Source organism: Hesperophylax consimilis, chromosome 19 (genome assembly GCF_061612785.1).
Source record: "Hesperophylax consimilis isolate HC1 chromosome 19, BYU_Hcon_1.0, whole genome shotgun sequence".
NCBI classification, from domain to species: Eukaryota; Metazoa; Arthropoda; class Insecta; order Trichoptera; family Limnephilidae; genus Hesperophylax; species Hesperophylax consimilis.
Genome location: NC_142854.1, coordinates 16,022,641 through 16,037,676, shown reverse-complemented (window position 1 = coordinate 16,037,676; position 15,036 = coordinate 16,022,641). Strand labels below are relative to the sequence as shown.

General features: G+C 37.7%; 1 protein-coding gene across 1 annotated transcript in view; it reads left to right on the top strand.

Annotated features, from left to right (window-relative positions):
• The window catches only part of LOC149414896 (DNA-dependent protein kinase catalytic subunit-like), a 124,894-nt gene that overhangs the window by 55,816 nt on the left and 54,042 nt on the right, over positions 1–15,036 (top strand). Inside the window, exons 25-30 of the mRNA XM_089643484.1 lie at positions 539–781; positions 2,389–2,631; positions 7,705–7,842; positions 9,194–10,067; positions 11,408–11,717; positions 14,460–14,633. Coding sequence (XP_089499610.1) covers positions 539–781; positions 2,389–2,631; positions 7,705–7,842; positions 9,194–10,067; positions 11,408–11,717; positions 14,460–14,633 — 1,982 coding nt within the window. The remainder of the gene's footprint in view (positions 1–538; positions 782–2,388; positions 2,632–7,704; positions 7,843–9,193; positions 10,068–11,407; positions 11,718–14,459; positions 14,634–15,036) is intronic.

Here is a 15,036-nt window from a genome sequence, read left to right as displayed (position 1 = left end):
ATATAAATTGCAAAATGTGTATTTTCATAAAATAATTAAATTAACGCCATCAGTGCTACCCAGATTTGAGTAGCTATCGCTGAAGGAAATTATCGGTGGTTCCCGAATTTGGGTAGCTATTGTTTAAGGGCATTATTGGTGCTACCCAAATTTGGGTAGCTATTGCTCAAGCGCATTATCGCTGCTACCCAGATTTGGGTAGCTATCGCTGAAGGAAATTATCAGTGGTTCCCGAATTTGCGTAGATATTACTTAAGGGCATTATCAGTGGGTAGCTATTGCTGAAGGAAATTATCGGTGGTTCCCGAATTTGGGTAGCTATTGTTTAAGGGCATTATCGGTGCTACGTTGGGTAGCTATCGCTGAAGGAAATTATCGGTGGTTTCCAAATTTGGGTAGCTTTTATTTAAAGGCGTTATCGGTGCTATCCAAATTTGGGTAGCTATCACTCGAGTAGTTAATATAAAAAATATGACATCTTCCAATCATTTCAAGACCTTCTGACCTTAATGAATTTACCCATGACTTTGGTTTTCAGGTATCGAAGTTAAAATATCACCCGATCAAAACAAAATTCCGCAGCACCTTCAACAAATCTTCCGCCAACCTGGTACTCAATAGTCAGACCCTCAGTCAGACCTTTCTGGGGGTCCTCAATACTGACGAGGACAGGAGGAAGAGGATCTTCTCGCAGACCCTGTCCGATGACATCCTGAAATATGACCTTAACATGGCCACTGTCAGGGATCCCCCTCAGCTGGACTTATCATCAAATAACCAGGTAAATAATACAGTGAAATAATAATAATAATGATCGTATTATTTAAATAGCGCCATTGTCATTGCCATTAAAGCGAAACGATAGCAAAAACTTCAATTTATCTAAAGCATATTTTTTATTGTTTATAATGTACACCAATTCATTATAAAGATTAATCATAATAGTGATTTAGCATTAGGCTTCGCCTTAAAACTTATAGATAAATACAATACAACATAAATTTCAAACAGATATAATTTATCTCAGGGCCTATGTATTCATTGGGGGTATTTTTGAGGAAAGGTAGGAGTGAACCTGGGTCTTAAAGAGAACCATGTTGCAAGAGAGAGGAAACACAGAGGCCGGCAAATCATTCCGCATCTGAGCTGTTGAACTCGAGAAGAGTCGTAGAAGCGATATGTGACAAATGTCGACCATGTACAAATTTTGCGCTTGTTTTTGGCATGTTTCCCGGCTGTGCACCGGTGCCGAAAGGATCAATGAAGTTAGTTCCTCGAAGCATCTTCCATACAAATACCGGTGTAACAGGTTTTATTAGATAATAATAATATCGCCTGCCTCATTCAAAACCACATGTACAATCTCAACCAGCAGTTGTAACATGTATGAATAACCAACATCAGGATTGCTACGATAATGAAATAAAAGAGAAAAGAATTTCAATATTACATTTAATTCAATATCGCATAGAGCTCGAGATCTCTCTTACAACAAAATTAGATTAAACTCAGGGGTGAGCGGCAATACGAAGTATTGTTCGCACGGATGGAATTTTATAATGGTAGCAAAAGTTATTAGTGCGACATTGTGTAAAGACATTAAATATCTGACCTGTTACTACGGTACAGGGCGCCATGCAACACTTAGGAAAGTGTTGCAAATTTAGATCAAGAACAACCTGATGACCAGCGAATAAATTTGTCTAGCTGATTACGTCATCGCGTCACCCGGAAATCTGTCGACTGGGGCGCTCGCTCGTATCCTCCTTGTAGACGCGACCACACCGGCTGGCTGCCCGTTTGGTACTGGCCTTCTGAAATCATGACTCGAGCTTCCTTCTAGAACGGCCCATAGAGCACATAGCGGCCTTGTAAGAAGTTTGATAATTAGTGGCGGGGCAAAAGTGAACTGCTACACCGGTAGAACAAAGACTGCTTTCCCAGCTGACAGTTGTGCTCCAAAAATTGAAGTTGTTTGCTAAGATATGAGAATCTACCAAAGATATTAGAAGAACGAGATGTGCTATGAGCAGTTCATACTGTGTGGAATTGTTTTGCCCAGTGTCGCCGGTTTTGTTCACCAATACTACTGCACACCTTCGCTTACGCTAAGGTATCCGCACTAATACATAGAACAGATTTCTGTGCGTACACGTCCCGATAGTATTCAAAGTACCCTAATTAGGTAGTACTCCGCCTACGGTCCGGCGGCCAACATAGCATATCTCGTTCTTCTAATATCTTTGGAATCTACCAAAGTGACTTGACAAAGGATTAATTAACGACTTAAAAATAATGATTTAGGAAGTGTGCAGAGGAATTTGCCTTGATCCTAGTTTGATATGGGCATGCGCCTATTTAGCTGGGTCGTAACAATGCTCTTCTCAGTTTCAGAGTAAACTGTGCTTGGAAGAGTCAGATCTGAACAATCACGAGTGTATGGCCTCCGTATGCAATATCATCATGAGCATGGATGCCCTGTCATGCCCCACTCCGGGTGCCGACTCCACCCTGAACTTCTCCCAGCAGCGGTCTTCAGGAGTTGGGGATCCGCCGCAATGGGTGAAGGGTCTGGCTCTGCTGCTCGGCGATAGGAACAGGCATTCCAACATCAGGCTGTTTATTTCCCAGGTTTGTGAATAGTTCCTATGTCAGTCTAACCTTGTCATAATTAAGAGGGGTAACTAATAGCAAAAGTCACGTTGGTGTGCCATTGTAATAATTAGATTTTTAATTAGCAAATATATGCGGCATGAGCGCCATTGTAATAATTAAATCAACACATTGTAATAAGATTAAAATACAACACACGCTGGACGCCATTGTATTTAGATTTTCTATAAGAAAAGATTGCATTGTTAAAATGCTTGCTTTTATATATCAAATGGTGAAAGTTATATTATTGCTTTTACTATTCTATACTTATAATCTTCACAATATTTTTTTTATATAAACTATTTAAAATGTGTATGTAAAATGGCAGACCGTACGCCCTCGATTTAACAGGCCACGATAACCAGTCAAACGCTCTATATTTTGTTAACAATACATGAGTCGTGTAATTTCTATACCCGCTATATCAACTTTCATTGATTTGGGGAAAACCGCAAAAAAACTGTCACATCTCTAGCGTACATAAGTAATTGCATTAAATTTTTTTATATAATGAATTGGAGTAAGTAATAAAATTTCGAAAAGCATTTATTTTTCTATATATGTCTAGCAATAATTAAGTAATTTCGATAAATAAAATGGATAAAGCGAATTTTGATACTCACTTTCTTGATATAGAGGCTTTTGAAAGTCAACTGAGCCGACATGGCGGGTTTAGAAACACACGCGTAGATCATTTTGACACACGAGCGTGGCGTCAGAGCGGCGGCCATATTGTATTTTGGCAAAATAACTGCTTGTGATTGGTTGAATCCGATATAGCGCGTTTTGATAGTAACTTTCTGTATGATATAGCGGATTTGGTTTCTCACTCGCAGTTTTAACATGGTTTTTGGTCGTGATAAGGAGGGTTTTGAAACTCAATTTTAGGCTCCTCTTGTTGCTCGCAAAAATGTGAACAAGATGTCATACTCAGATCATTTTGTCAAAAAATCGGATATAGCGGGTATAGAAATTATAGGATTCACATATTCTTGTTTTTGTTCAAGAGGTTTATACCTACAAATAATTGTTGTATGCATTTACTATTTACTTGCTGTTATAATATTTATTTATTTATTTATTTATTTACGGACAAATAGTCCATTAACAACATATTAATTACACGAATAAGTTTTATAAACAGAGATGACAGTGAAAGGAGAGCATATATAAATGAGGAGCGAAGACAATAATAATGACAATAATAATATAAAAGTAAGAATAGTAGATAATAATAAGTCAAAGCATGAAGATGGTTCAAAGGGCATTAGAAATTAGACATGCGTATTGACTGTCGAAAGTCATTTAGGCATATACCACAAAATTCAATGCTTTGACTTGACAGTGAGTTGACAAGTCTCGACATTCTGGACAAAGGAGAATGGTATCCATAATTGGTAGAATGTTGATTGACGAACAGCAATTCATTATTTCGGAGTCTACGGGAAGGGATGTTGAATTGGATGAGTTGCAACAAAGCAGGATGTTATGGATATGTCAAATAGATATGTCAAATATATATGTCAAATATAGCAAATATGTCAAATGGATATGGTTAAATGTATTATTACTGTTTCTATTGTACACTTACAATCTTCAGAATATTTTTCTTAAGAACTATGTATGTAAAAGCCCAATGGGCATAAAAAAAAAAAATAAATAAATAATGAAAAGAATGTTAAAATTAACAAATATTTATTATTTAGCAATTGAACATGAGACTCTATAATTTAGTTAATGTATTCAATAATTCAGGGCCATGTGCCAGGTCGAAGAGCTCTGTTATCAAGGAATTTACGATGTAACAATATGAGTTCTTAAAAGTGACATAGAAACACATGAGATCAACTTAACTTAGATATAGTGTAGGGCGCCATGTACATTTGATAATATTTTTTTTTTTTTTTTTTTTTTTATTGTACAACAGAACATTCGTTCCAGTTACAGTACAATTTTACAAACAGTATAATTTTACAACATATCAGCATTTGGGTAAGTGACTCTTCAATAATTGTTTTAGGTCGTTTAAAGAACAGTCATTTACATCCAAATTCTTTGCTAGTTCGTTCAACAGCACCATTCCCCTCGTCATGCTATGCTTTGCCAGGACGTCGGTTTTGCCTTTTGGTACTCTAAATAAGTCATGGTATCGACTTCGGCTGTAGTGGTCTGGTACATATAAATCATAGCATCCCAAGAGGAATGGGCTATCAATAAAATTGTTCCAAATTTTGAAAGATATAGTGGCTAGGCTTGCTTTCCGCCTAGTTTCCAGACTCACAGAATTGGTTTCCTCAAGTAAGTCGATATGGTGCATGAACCTGGGATAGGTTCCATGCGTCCGCATATAGACATACCTGAGGAATTTCTTCTGGATTTGCTCTATCATTTCAATGTACTTCTGGTGGTACGGTGCCCAAACATCGCTCGCATACTCCAGCTTGCTTCTCAGTATGCCATCGAACAATGCTAACATAGCATCTTGGTTATTGAACTGCTTGCATGTCCTAATGACGAACCCAAGAAGTTTGTAGCAAGACTGAGTGAGCTGCGATATATGGCCAGAGAATTTCAGTTCGGGATCAAAGACGACACCGAGATCCTTTACGGAATTTACACGTGATAGTGTTTCGCCCTTTATCTTATAATCGTAAAGTATAGTGTTTAAAGAGCGAGTGTAAGACATAGTGACACATTTTTTTGTATTGAAATCTAATTTGTTTATCAACGACCATTCAGATAGTGCATCCAGATCAGCTTGCATTTTAAGACAGTCTTGTTGGGAGCTTATTTCCATTAGAATTTTAAGGTCATCTGCAAACAGTAGACATTTACTATTCTTAACATAGTTTTGGATGTCATTTATTAGTATTAGAAACAACAGCGGTCCGAGGTTAGACCCTTGAGGAATTCCAGATTTCGCTGAGAATTTTTTTGAATTATGTCCATTTACCGAAACAAATTGTTTTCTGGATTTTAAATATGATGAGAAAAAGTTTAGTGTTGGTAGGTCGAAGCCTAGTTTAAACATTTTCCTCAGTAAGATATCATGGTTAACACGGTCAAATGCTTTGGCAAAGTCGGTGTAAACTACATCTGTTTGGTGCCTTGAGTCTAAACCGGTGGCTACCAATCTCGAGAAAGTAAGCAGATTTGTGACTGTTGATTTCTTTGGAAGGAAACCGTGTTGATTTTCTCCAATGAATGGCATAATCTGGAGACTTAATTTGTCACAAATCATTTTTTCAAATAGTTTTGGTAGCACTGATAATACGGCTACCGGTCTGTAGTTTTTGACGTCTGTCTTGTCACCAGCCTTGAAAATGGGACTGACTCGGGTCAGTTTCCATATCTGGGGGAAAGTAGAAGTCAAAATACTGGTATTAAATATATGACAAAGAGCTTCACTTATCATTGGCGCTATGCTAATGATAGTACTGGAAGGGATTCCATCCGGCCCTGTAGCCTTGTCAGTCTTCAGTTTACGGATATAAGCTTCTACCTCTGTCGGGCTCGTTAATCTTAGGGAAATGTTACCTACGTTCCATGGGACCTCTGTTCGCGTAAAATCTGTACTAAGATTAGGGGTTTCACTATCATACACAGATTGAAAGTAGTCTGCAAATTTCTGACAGATAGATTCTGAGTCCGTTATAAATTTGTCTCCACTATTCAGGCCGTTATGTGACCTGGAGTTAGCTTTCTGTGATTTTATAAAATCCCAGAAGCATTTGACATTGTCTTTAATCCCGTCCTGAATTCTGTTTAAATATTGTCGTTTAGTTATGACAATATCTTTTTTGAGCTCGGATCGCATCGCAGAAAACAATAAGTAGTCTGAATATAATAAATATCTACAGAATAAAAGTAATTTAAGGAGACAGTGTCCAGTAATAGGTTTAACGCATAGCCATTTCGTCAGAGATCACCCGCCAGAGAATACAGAATGTCCAGTCATGCCGCTTGCCCGCTCGTTACTGAGTTCCGCCGGCTGTCGGACAAAACCATCTCCCTCGCGTTCCAATCTTCTTCTTTTAATTTAAAGAACACCAGAGAGGCGCAAACAGCCTAGTGTGAGTGTTGTCAGCCAGCCGAGATTCAGTAACAGTTCTTTCTTGCAGGCGTGGCAAATACAGGGTTTTCCAATAAGAGCTGTGGTATTTTGAATAGCCCGCTATTTCGGTAGATGTTAATTTTGAAGCTGTCATTTTTGATATTTGACAATTAGAAACTACGCCATTAATAAAAATGGAACGATACACGCTTCAACATTGCATTGAAATTATTAAAATTCACTAAGTGAATCAAATGCAAATCATCTTGAGTGATGAGGCCCATTTCCAACTCGATGGCTTCGTCAACAAGCAAAATTGTCGCATCTGGGGCTCGGAAAACCCAAGAGTTATTGTTGAAAAGCCTCTCTATCCTCAACGTGTGACTGTTTGGTGCGGTTTATGGTCCGGCGGAGTCATTGGACCTTACTTTTTCGAAAATGAGGCTGGAGCAACAGTTACGGTGAATGGATCGCTATCGAGAGATGACTGATGATTTTTTATGGCCGGAATTGGATGGTATTGATCTGGACAACGTTTACTTTCAACAAGACGGCTCTACGTGCCACACAAGCAACGAAACCATTGATCTTTTACGATTGAATATCAAAATAACACCTCTTATCGGAAAACCCTGTATAACTGTTACAACCTGGGGTTCCCCGAACAGTTAGTAATGCGGTTCTTGGCCAGTTGGTGGTTCGTGGGGCCTTTAGAAACGACGAGGGAGATGGACAATGAAACTTTGATCAACTTCGATCACCCATACTACTGCAAATTGTATCTACACACCAAACGCATAACTTTCATTGCGTAAAAGTTGGGGAAATTTCATAGACTAATTAATAAACAGAACGCGTTTATAAATTTAATGATTTTAAACCTAAATGAGTACGGCCAAATCGAAAACCGATTGCCCGGAAATCTCATGATGTTTTTTTTAAATACGTCATCGCTCGAGCGGTTATTTTACTCCTAGTAATAATTATCTGTTTAGGTGATTGTGAATGTGCGAGACAACGGGACGGATGTGTTCAAGAAGTACAGCAGGGTGTTGCTGGAGCCCCTCCTCCACACTCTGGAAGACAGATGTACGTCCATTGATTCCACCATCAACTTCCTCGATGTTTGCATTGTGAGTATTTCATATCTTCCACATATTCTTCCATCTGTTTCAATTTGTGTGCTTTAGCCCAGAATAGCAACCCTTTGAATGAAATTGAAATCTGTGCGTGTATAAAAATGACTGGTTTAAATTTTGACAATTTCGCCTAGAAATTTTAAAGATGCTTTAATTAAATTCTGCGAGTAGAACACACCTTTAACCACTCAGAACATTAGAACGTCAAAAGACGTAAATATGATAATAGCGGTCAAGACATTAGAACGTCTTTTCACGTAAACGTGCGAGATTTTACAAAAATCGATTTATTTCCATCACTAGTATACGGATTGCCATGATTTAAAAAACAGAGTATCGATAATGAATAACGCTACGCGTCTGTATTCAACAATATCTATGGAACGTAGAGGTGCATTATCTAAGCCGATTGAATCTGTCATCTTGTTCGTTCATAATTTATTGCGTTTCTAAATAATTTATTAAAAATATTTTAGTTTGGACGGTTAATATTTTGAGGTGGCTAATAGTTTTTAATTATATTTCTTCAATATATAAAGTGTTATTTCTTTATGATACTCAGAAAAAAGTACATTTTTCACAGCTTTGAAATAATGGTCAGCGATTTTTACATATTTTTGACGTTTTCAGAAAATGTATATTTAGAAACGCAAATATTTACGTATAACAGAACAATACGATAGTGAATTTCATAATCTTTCCAAAACATTTTTTAGAATGAGGCTACGTTTCCCAAAACGTGAGTTATGAAGCTTTTAACAAAACTCGTGAATAACACAAAAATTTTCACGTTTTGACAGTTCGCAAAGGAACACAAAGTAAATAAAAGTGTTTGTCTGAGAGGTTAACACCATTGCTATAAACGAGCATTTTCAAGTCTTTTTAAAGTATCAATTTTTTTATTGTAATGTGTCAAATTAAGTTCTTTAGATTATGAGAAAACATTTTTACATTTGTGCCTGAACTTTACGAAATAAAATAAAACATGCATTTTGGCAGTGAAGACAGCCGTAAAAATAAATGCATTAAGAAAATGAAGGTAATGTTGGTAGCTCTCAGTCGAAGTATGATACAGTTAAGTATTACGTAAGTTGATATGGTTGAAGTTGCTCAGTGGTCAGAGCACTTCCCCGGTAAGGAGGAGGTCCTGGGTTTAATTCCTAGATGCGACTGAATTTTTTCCTGTATTTTCAGTTTTACATCTTCCGTTTGAGAGTCGTTAATATTGTTTTCAATGATTAAAATGTTCGTGTTCGATTTGTATAAAAAAGGGTTCTTATAGTTATTATTTTAGAATATATATTGTAAAGCTGTTACCGTTATTATTAAATTTACCATGTTTTAGTTACTGATGCTGCTCTCCTGGAGTGACGAAGCCGTGCCTTCGACTTCCACGGAAATAACTTCCGCATCATCCATCCTCAAACTTCTCATCGAGCAGATCGATCCCAACAGACAGACGGCTGAACTCTTCAAGCACAGCCTCGAGCTGCTTAAAGAAATGCTCTCGGTATGGGGGCGCTACTTGACAATACCCACGACTTCTATCTTAAACAAAATTGAGAGTCAAGGAAAGGTTAAAAAAGCCGGAGTCCAGATATCAGCTGCTGTTTTAGCAACGGGTAATTTACCGTGGAACAACGAAACCTATTCTCGATTCTCTCAAGGTCTCTGTAAAGGAATTTTAGAAAAAGAAAAGGACATTTATAAACCGTCCGCTGAAGTTTTGGGAATGACATTAAAACAGCTTTCCGACGAATCAAATTCAAATATGGAAAGATACGAAACGTTTATCGTTGAAATCCGCAAAGTCTTTCAAAAGATGTACAAAGATGACAAACCAAAATTCATAACATGTTTGTATATGATCCAGAAATACTGTTCCACTGTATGCGACAGTAATTTAACGAATAAAGTTTGCTATGAGATTCCGAAACTGCCGACTGACCCCAAGAAGATGTGTTTTAGGATATTCGTAAGTGCGATGGACGCTATCGGAGACGATATGTTGAATCAGGAGTTGAAGTCTTTGAATGTTTTGCTGTATTTGAGGGACACGGAGTTTCGGGTGGCGTGTTTGCACATCATCAATAAGGCTTCGGCACGACTCAAGTTGGAAGAACTGGTGCCGTACCTCGAAGACTTGTGTGAGCTGAGTAGCCATAAAGACACGGAGACAAGAGCTGTTTCCTATGAGATTTTGATGCGGGCCTATGACAGTAAGCAATTTAAAAAAAAGTTTATTCAACATAATAATAATATAATTATATTTGGATGATTTGTATAGCGCCGTTTTTATGCAAATCACCTCAAGGGCGCTGATAACATAATTATTTTTGCAGTTTTGTAGATTAGAATATCATATATTGGTGGTGCGCAAATCCTTTGTTCGCAATTGTGCGGGGTTGGATGCGGTGGTGCGATAAAGACTAAGACAAACAAAACTAATTGAATTTGCCTTAGTGTTTGCAAGAGGAAAATGAGTGGGAAAGGCCAAAGACTTACCCTGGTCTCGTTCTCCTTAGCCGCTGGTTCCTTTTCACTTATCAGTTTGCAATTCCCTTTAACAATTCGCTCACTCAACACAAAACAAAACAGTGACATTCACTGCGGCGGGTAAAAAACGTTTCACTAGACGATGTGTGCTCCAAAACAATCACAGCCGAGTTCAATATATGCGGGTATTCAAGGTGACACGAATGTTCGCGGTAAGATGCAACGATAACAATGCTCTTTGTCTTTGGGCCCGGGTCAAGGAAAAGGGGACAAGGGGCAAAGGGGGGGTGAAGGGTACACATTTTAAGGCTATTCAATTTTAAAACCTCATGCGCAACTATATATTTTGATCATTTCTGTGGCAGAGCCATAAGTTTCTTTACCTGGATCCAGAGGGTTCAAATGCAAATAAGTTTTTTCATTAAATATAGAATAATACACTATATTTGCACGTGAAAGTGTCACGGTGAAAGATACTTTCAGAATCGCCCTAGTTAGAGACGTTGCTTTTATTATCATTAGGTCCAGTACTTTAAAATCTACTTCTTCCCCATCTCCTTTCAAAGTGTTTTTTGTCCTTGCGTTGAACTTCCTTTTTTAACCAACGCTTAGGACAGCTTTGCAGTGCCCATCATCCGGGCAGATGTGTAGATTGCGGTGAAGCGTGTGTTTTGTATGTAGAAGTGATACCGTGTTGCATGCGTTAATCCTCTAAGGGCCGGCATTTCAGTATAATAATTAGTTAAATTAATGTGGTTTTCGGTGTTTAGTTTTGGTGTAGCCGTCAAGTACCTGATACCAAGCTTAAAAGTTCTTAGTATCATCTAGTACTTGATGGCTACACCAAAACTAAACGACCGAAACCACGTTCATTTAACTATATTCTGAGATACCGGCCCCTAAACACACTTTATTGCAATCTACATATATGCCCTGTTGATGGACACTGTAACACGGTTTGAAATGTTGGCTAAAGCAGAAAGAAGCATAACTTGGTATATTAATCACGGTAATTCTTTTGGCCGTGAAAATCTCAATTCATATCAGAAGTTATTGTTTCCAGTGATCCAGCTACCAGATAATGGTGATATTTCTGAATTGGGCGATATCACTGATATCTTCGGCGCAGATTTGAGTTCAATCAGCGCACCATCCTCCAGCAGAGGAAACTACACTGGGATGAAACGTCCTATGGACAGCACAAGAATCGGCAATCCTTCTACTCCGGTTAGCGTGTCCTCAACGTGCATTGGGAATAAGCAGCACGAAGTCGAGAGTGCTTTGCTGACTGGCCTGGATGATGAGGACGATGTTTTGAGGGAGCGGGTATTTGAATTCTGGACCAAACGGCTGGTGATAAATTTAGAAGAGAGGTTTGTCTGTGTTAGTTTTTCTTCCGTATCTCAATTCCTTCACAGAAAATGTGTTCCTGCCAATCACAGGCAAGCTAAGATGATATTAGGTAGATTATTTTATGCATGAAAGTGATTTTGCTCTTTTGCCAAATCTAACCTCCTTATTTATTCAATCAAAGGTTTTACCTACACAAGTATTAATAATTTATTTATTTATTCATGTTCTCCATAAACTGGTATATTCCAGAGAAAATTAAAAATTTGAGGTACAAGTATAAAAGGTTGAGGGGGCAGTTTTATCATTTTGTGACATACGTCAATATGCTGAACTGTATTCAAGTGACGTTAAAAATATCGATGGTCAATGCAGAATCGTTAAGCAGTTGAGTCACTCTGTTGATTGGCGCGTTCTGATAGGCAGAAGTCCTCGCTTTCCCAGTATAAAAAAGTGCATGGGATCTCCCACGAGTATTTTTTATTATTTATTTATTTATCTATCAATATAAAGTTTTTTACTTGTATTTATCGACATCTGTCTCACTAGGGTACACCTGTGTCGAGACAGACGTATTCAGATACTTAAAGAATATTTACATAGATAATAGAAAGAGTAGGTACAGGTACGACAATATTATAAATATATATGAAAAATAAATGCATTTAGTTGGAGGACGTAGTTACAAAGGGGTTTTTATAAAATTATTGATTCTAATATTTTATTTTGTATTTAAATTGTTGTTGTTATGTATATTTGTTAGGCACATATAAGTTAACCTCTTTCAATATAATTGGATTAAGTATACTTCCAGTAGTTAAGCGCACTTGAAGTGAAATGACACTAAACTGCGCTATATAAATGCCATGTTATTATTATTCCAGAGATTAGTGCATAAACAATATTTTTAGGCGTGCTTCTAAGGTGTTAAAATCGAGCATTCCTGATGAGGAATGATGGATAAGACAAGACAAGGATGGATAATACGTATATTCGGTCATGTATAGGTAGAGACACCCATTCATAGCTTTAATTTTTAATTATTGAAAAAAATAGCTTTTATAGCTTCAATTTAGCGTTTTCATAGCGTTTATAGCTAAATAAGATAACGTCAAGGAATGTGTGTCGGCAAGAGGGGAAAAACAATTAAATTAGCAAAATCACTTGAAACATGTTCATTGTATTATTGATTGAAACTCAACATGGCACATGTTTCTACAGTAGAGTGTGTCATGTTCGTTCTACAATCTGTCAATACAAGATTATAGCGACACTATTCACAGGGGTCCACACAGTCATCAGAGCTGCCTCAGCAAATTCTCTGTGAACTACAGAGCCTTACATCTAAGGACGGGTTGTTTCAGAGAATTTGAACAATTCATCATATTTCAAAATTTCATTTTCAAGTTCCGTGAAAGATTTTTTAAAGTTCTGTTTTTATTTCAGTTCTGTCCCCTCTTAAGGACGGGTTGTTTCGGAGAATTTGAACAATTCATCAAATTTCAACGTTCATTTCCGGGTACTGTGAAAGTCCTATTCAAGTTCTGTTATTATATCATCACAGGCTAGTGGCATGACAACACTGAAATAATAACAGAACTTGAAAAAATATTTCACAGAACTGGGAAATTAACTTTGAAATTTGAAGAATTGTTCAAATTCTCCGAAACAACCCGTCCTAAGAGTAGCTGAATTATGTCTACAGTGACTCCATCCCTCACTTGCTCTACAAGCTGTCTTTGAAAATAGCTGTTACCTTCCAGGAATTTACTGTCATCAACAGATTTGAATGTTGGTGCAAGCCTACGTTTTCTTGCTAAAAGAATAGCGTCTGATCGCTGGAAATTCTGATCTACAATCGCAGGATTGAACATTTTACCTGAGTGCTCAAAACATAGATTAGTGCTGTTGTCTTGACGGTTCAGCATCTGAGATGCCAGTTTCACAGAACTCTTCTGACAACTCTCTCTTATTTGGGTTAAGACAACCTGGTTCTTTACCTCCTGCACAGCCTTTAAGGTTTTGGCAGGGAAACCACCATCACTCAAATTTTTTAAAGTAAGTGTTGACGCAACTATCTTCCTTTAACATTGTCCTTGCAATTTTCCCATCCTATTACCTACATTATCCGACTATACCCACGTTTGTGTGACATTTACAACAATAAACGTAACTGTCAAATCAGTTTTATTGATGAAGCCGGTTTGATGAACATCTCTTTGTGATCATTGCTTTTATTGATATCAACTCAGGGTAGAAAGCCTGTGCAGTGAACATATTCGGTTCCCTCAGTGTGTTTGTTATCCAAACCATATGTTGTGGAAGTTGCGTGTGAAATAAATCATCTCCTGTAACCAACCAACCATCAACATCGTTGACGAACATCAAAAGGGTAAGTCGGATTCCTTTCTTACTCCATGTTCACCACCTCTAACCATCGTTGTGTCAACTTCAAAATTCACTATTAATTTTACAGTAAACGTATTTATCGCTAAAAACACCATTTATCGCTTTAATTCGCGAAAATATCGTTAATTCTATGAATGGGTGTCTCTATATATAGGTAATGCATAAACCTCTTTTGTACTTTTTCCAGGATATGGTTTTGTTCAGAAGGGGCCCAAATAATGGAGCTCTAATAAGACTAGTCTCACAACATACCCCAATTGGGGATGCCATAGTCCGAGGTTGGAAGATTTAGAACTTGTAAATAAAATGGCCCATCTCCCCTGTTTCTATTATCTTTGCCTACTAATGTGTTTAAGATGGCTACACTCGGTCACAGAGCTGCTTCCCGCTGAGAGGGTCGGATCAGGATCTGGATCGGAGTTGGGCCGTCTGCTGAAGTTACTCCTGGGCACCTGTCGTCAGGATCCAGACTTCAGCTCCGCCAAGCTGTTTGGTACGCCGCTCTCCGAGTGCTCCTTCACGGATTACAAGTAAGCTAAAATATACCCTTTTCCTATTCGGGTAAGAACAACCTCGTCTAATTTAACCCGTCATATCCCGGGACCGCATATGTGAGTGCGGCACATTATCTACGAATTAAAAAAAAAAAAAATAATTATGTGCGTTTTTGACCCTTATGTATAAGGAATTTGTATGAAGAACAAGGTCACAATCGCTTGGGCTATTCTCGTTCTTTACGCAGCAAATACCGGAATGACTTCTAGCTTTTCAAATTTTTTACAAAGAATTTGTCTGTGGAATGCCAACGAAATATTTGCCGCGTTTTTAGTGTCAAAGCGTCTTCTTTCATTATTTTTGATATAAATTGATTGTGGAAATAATAGATTTCAGGTATCATCAGAAAGATAGTTTTATCTACATTATTTTGATGTA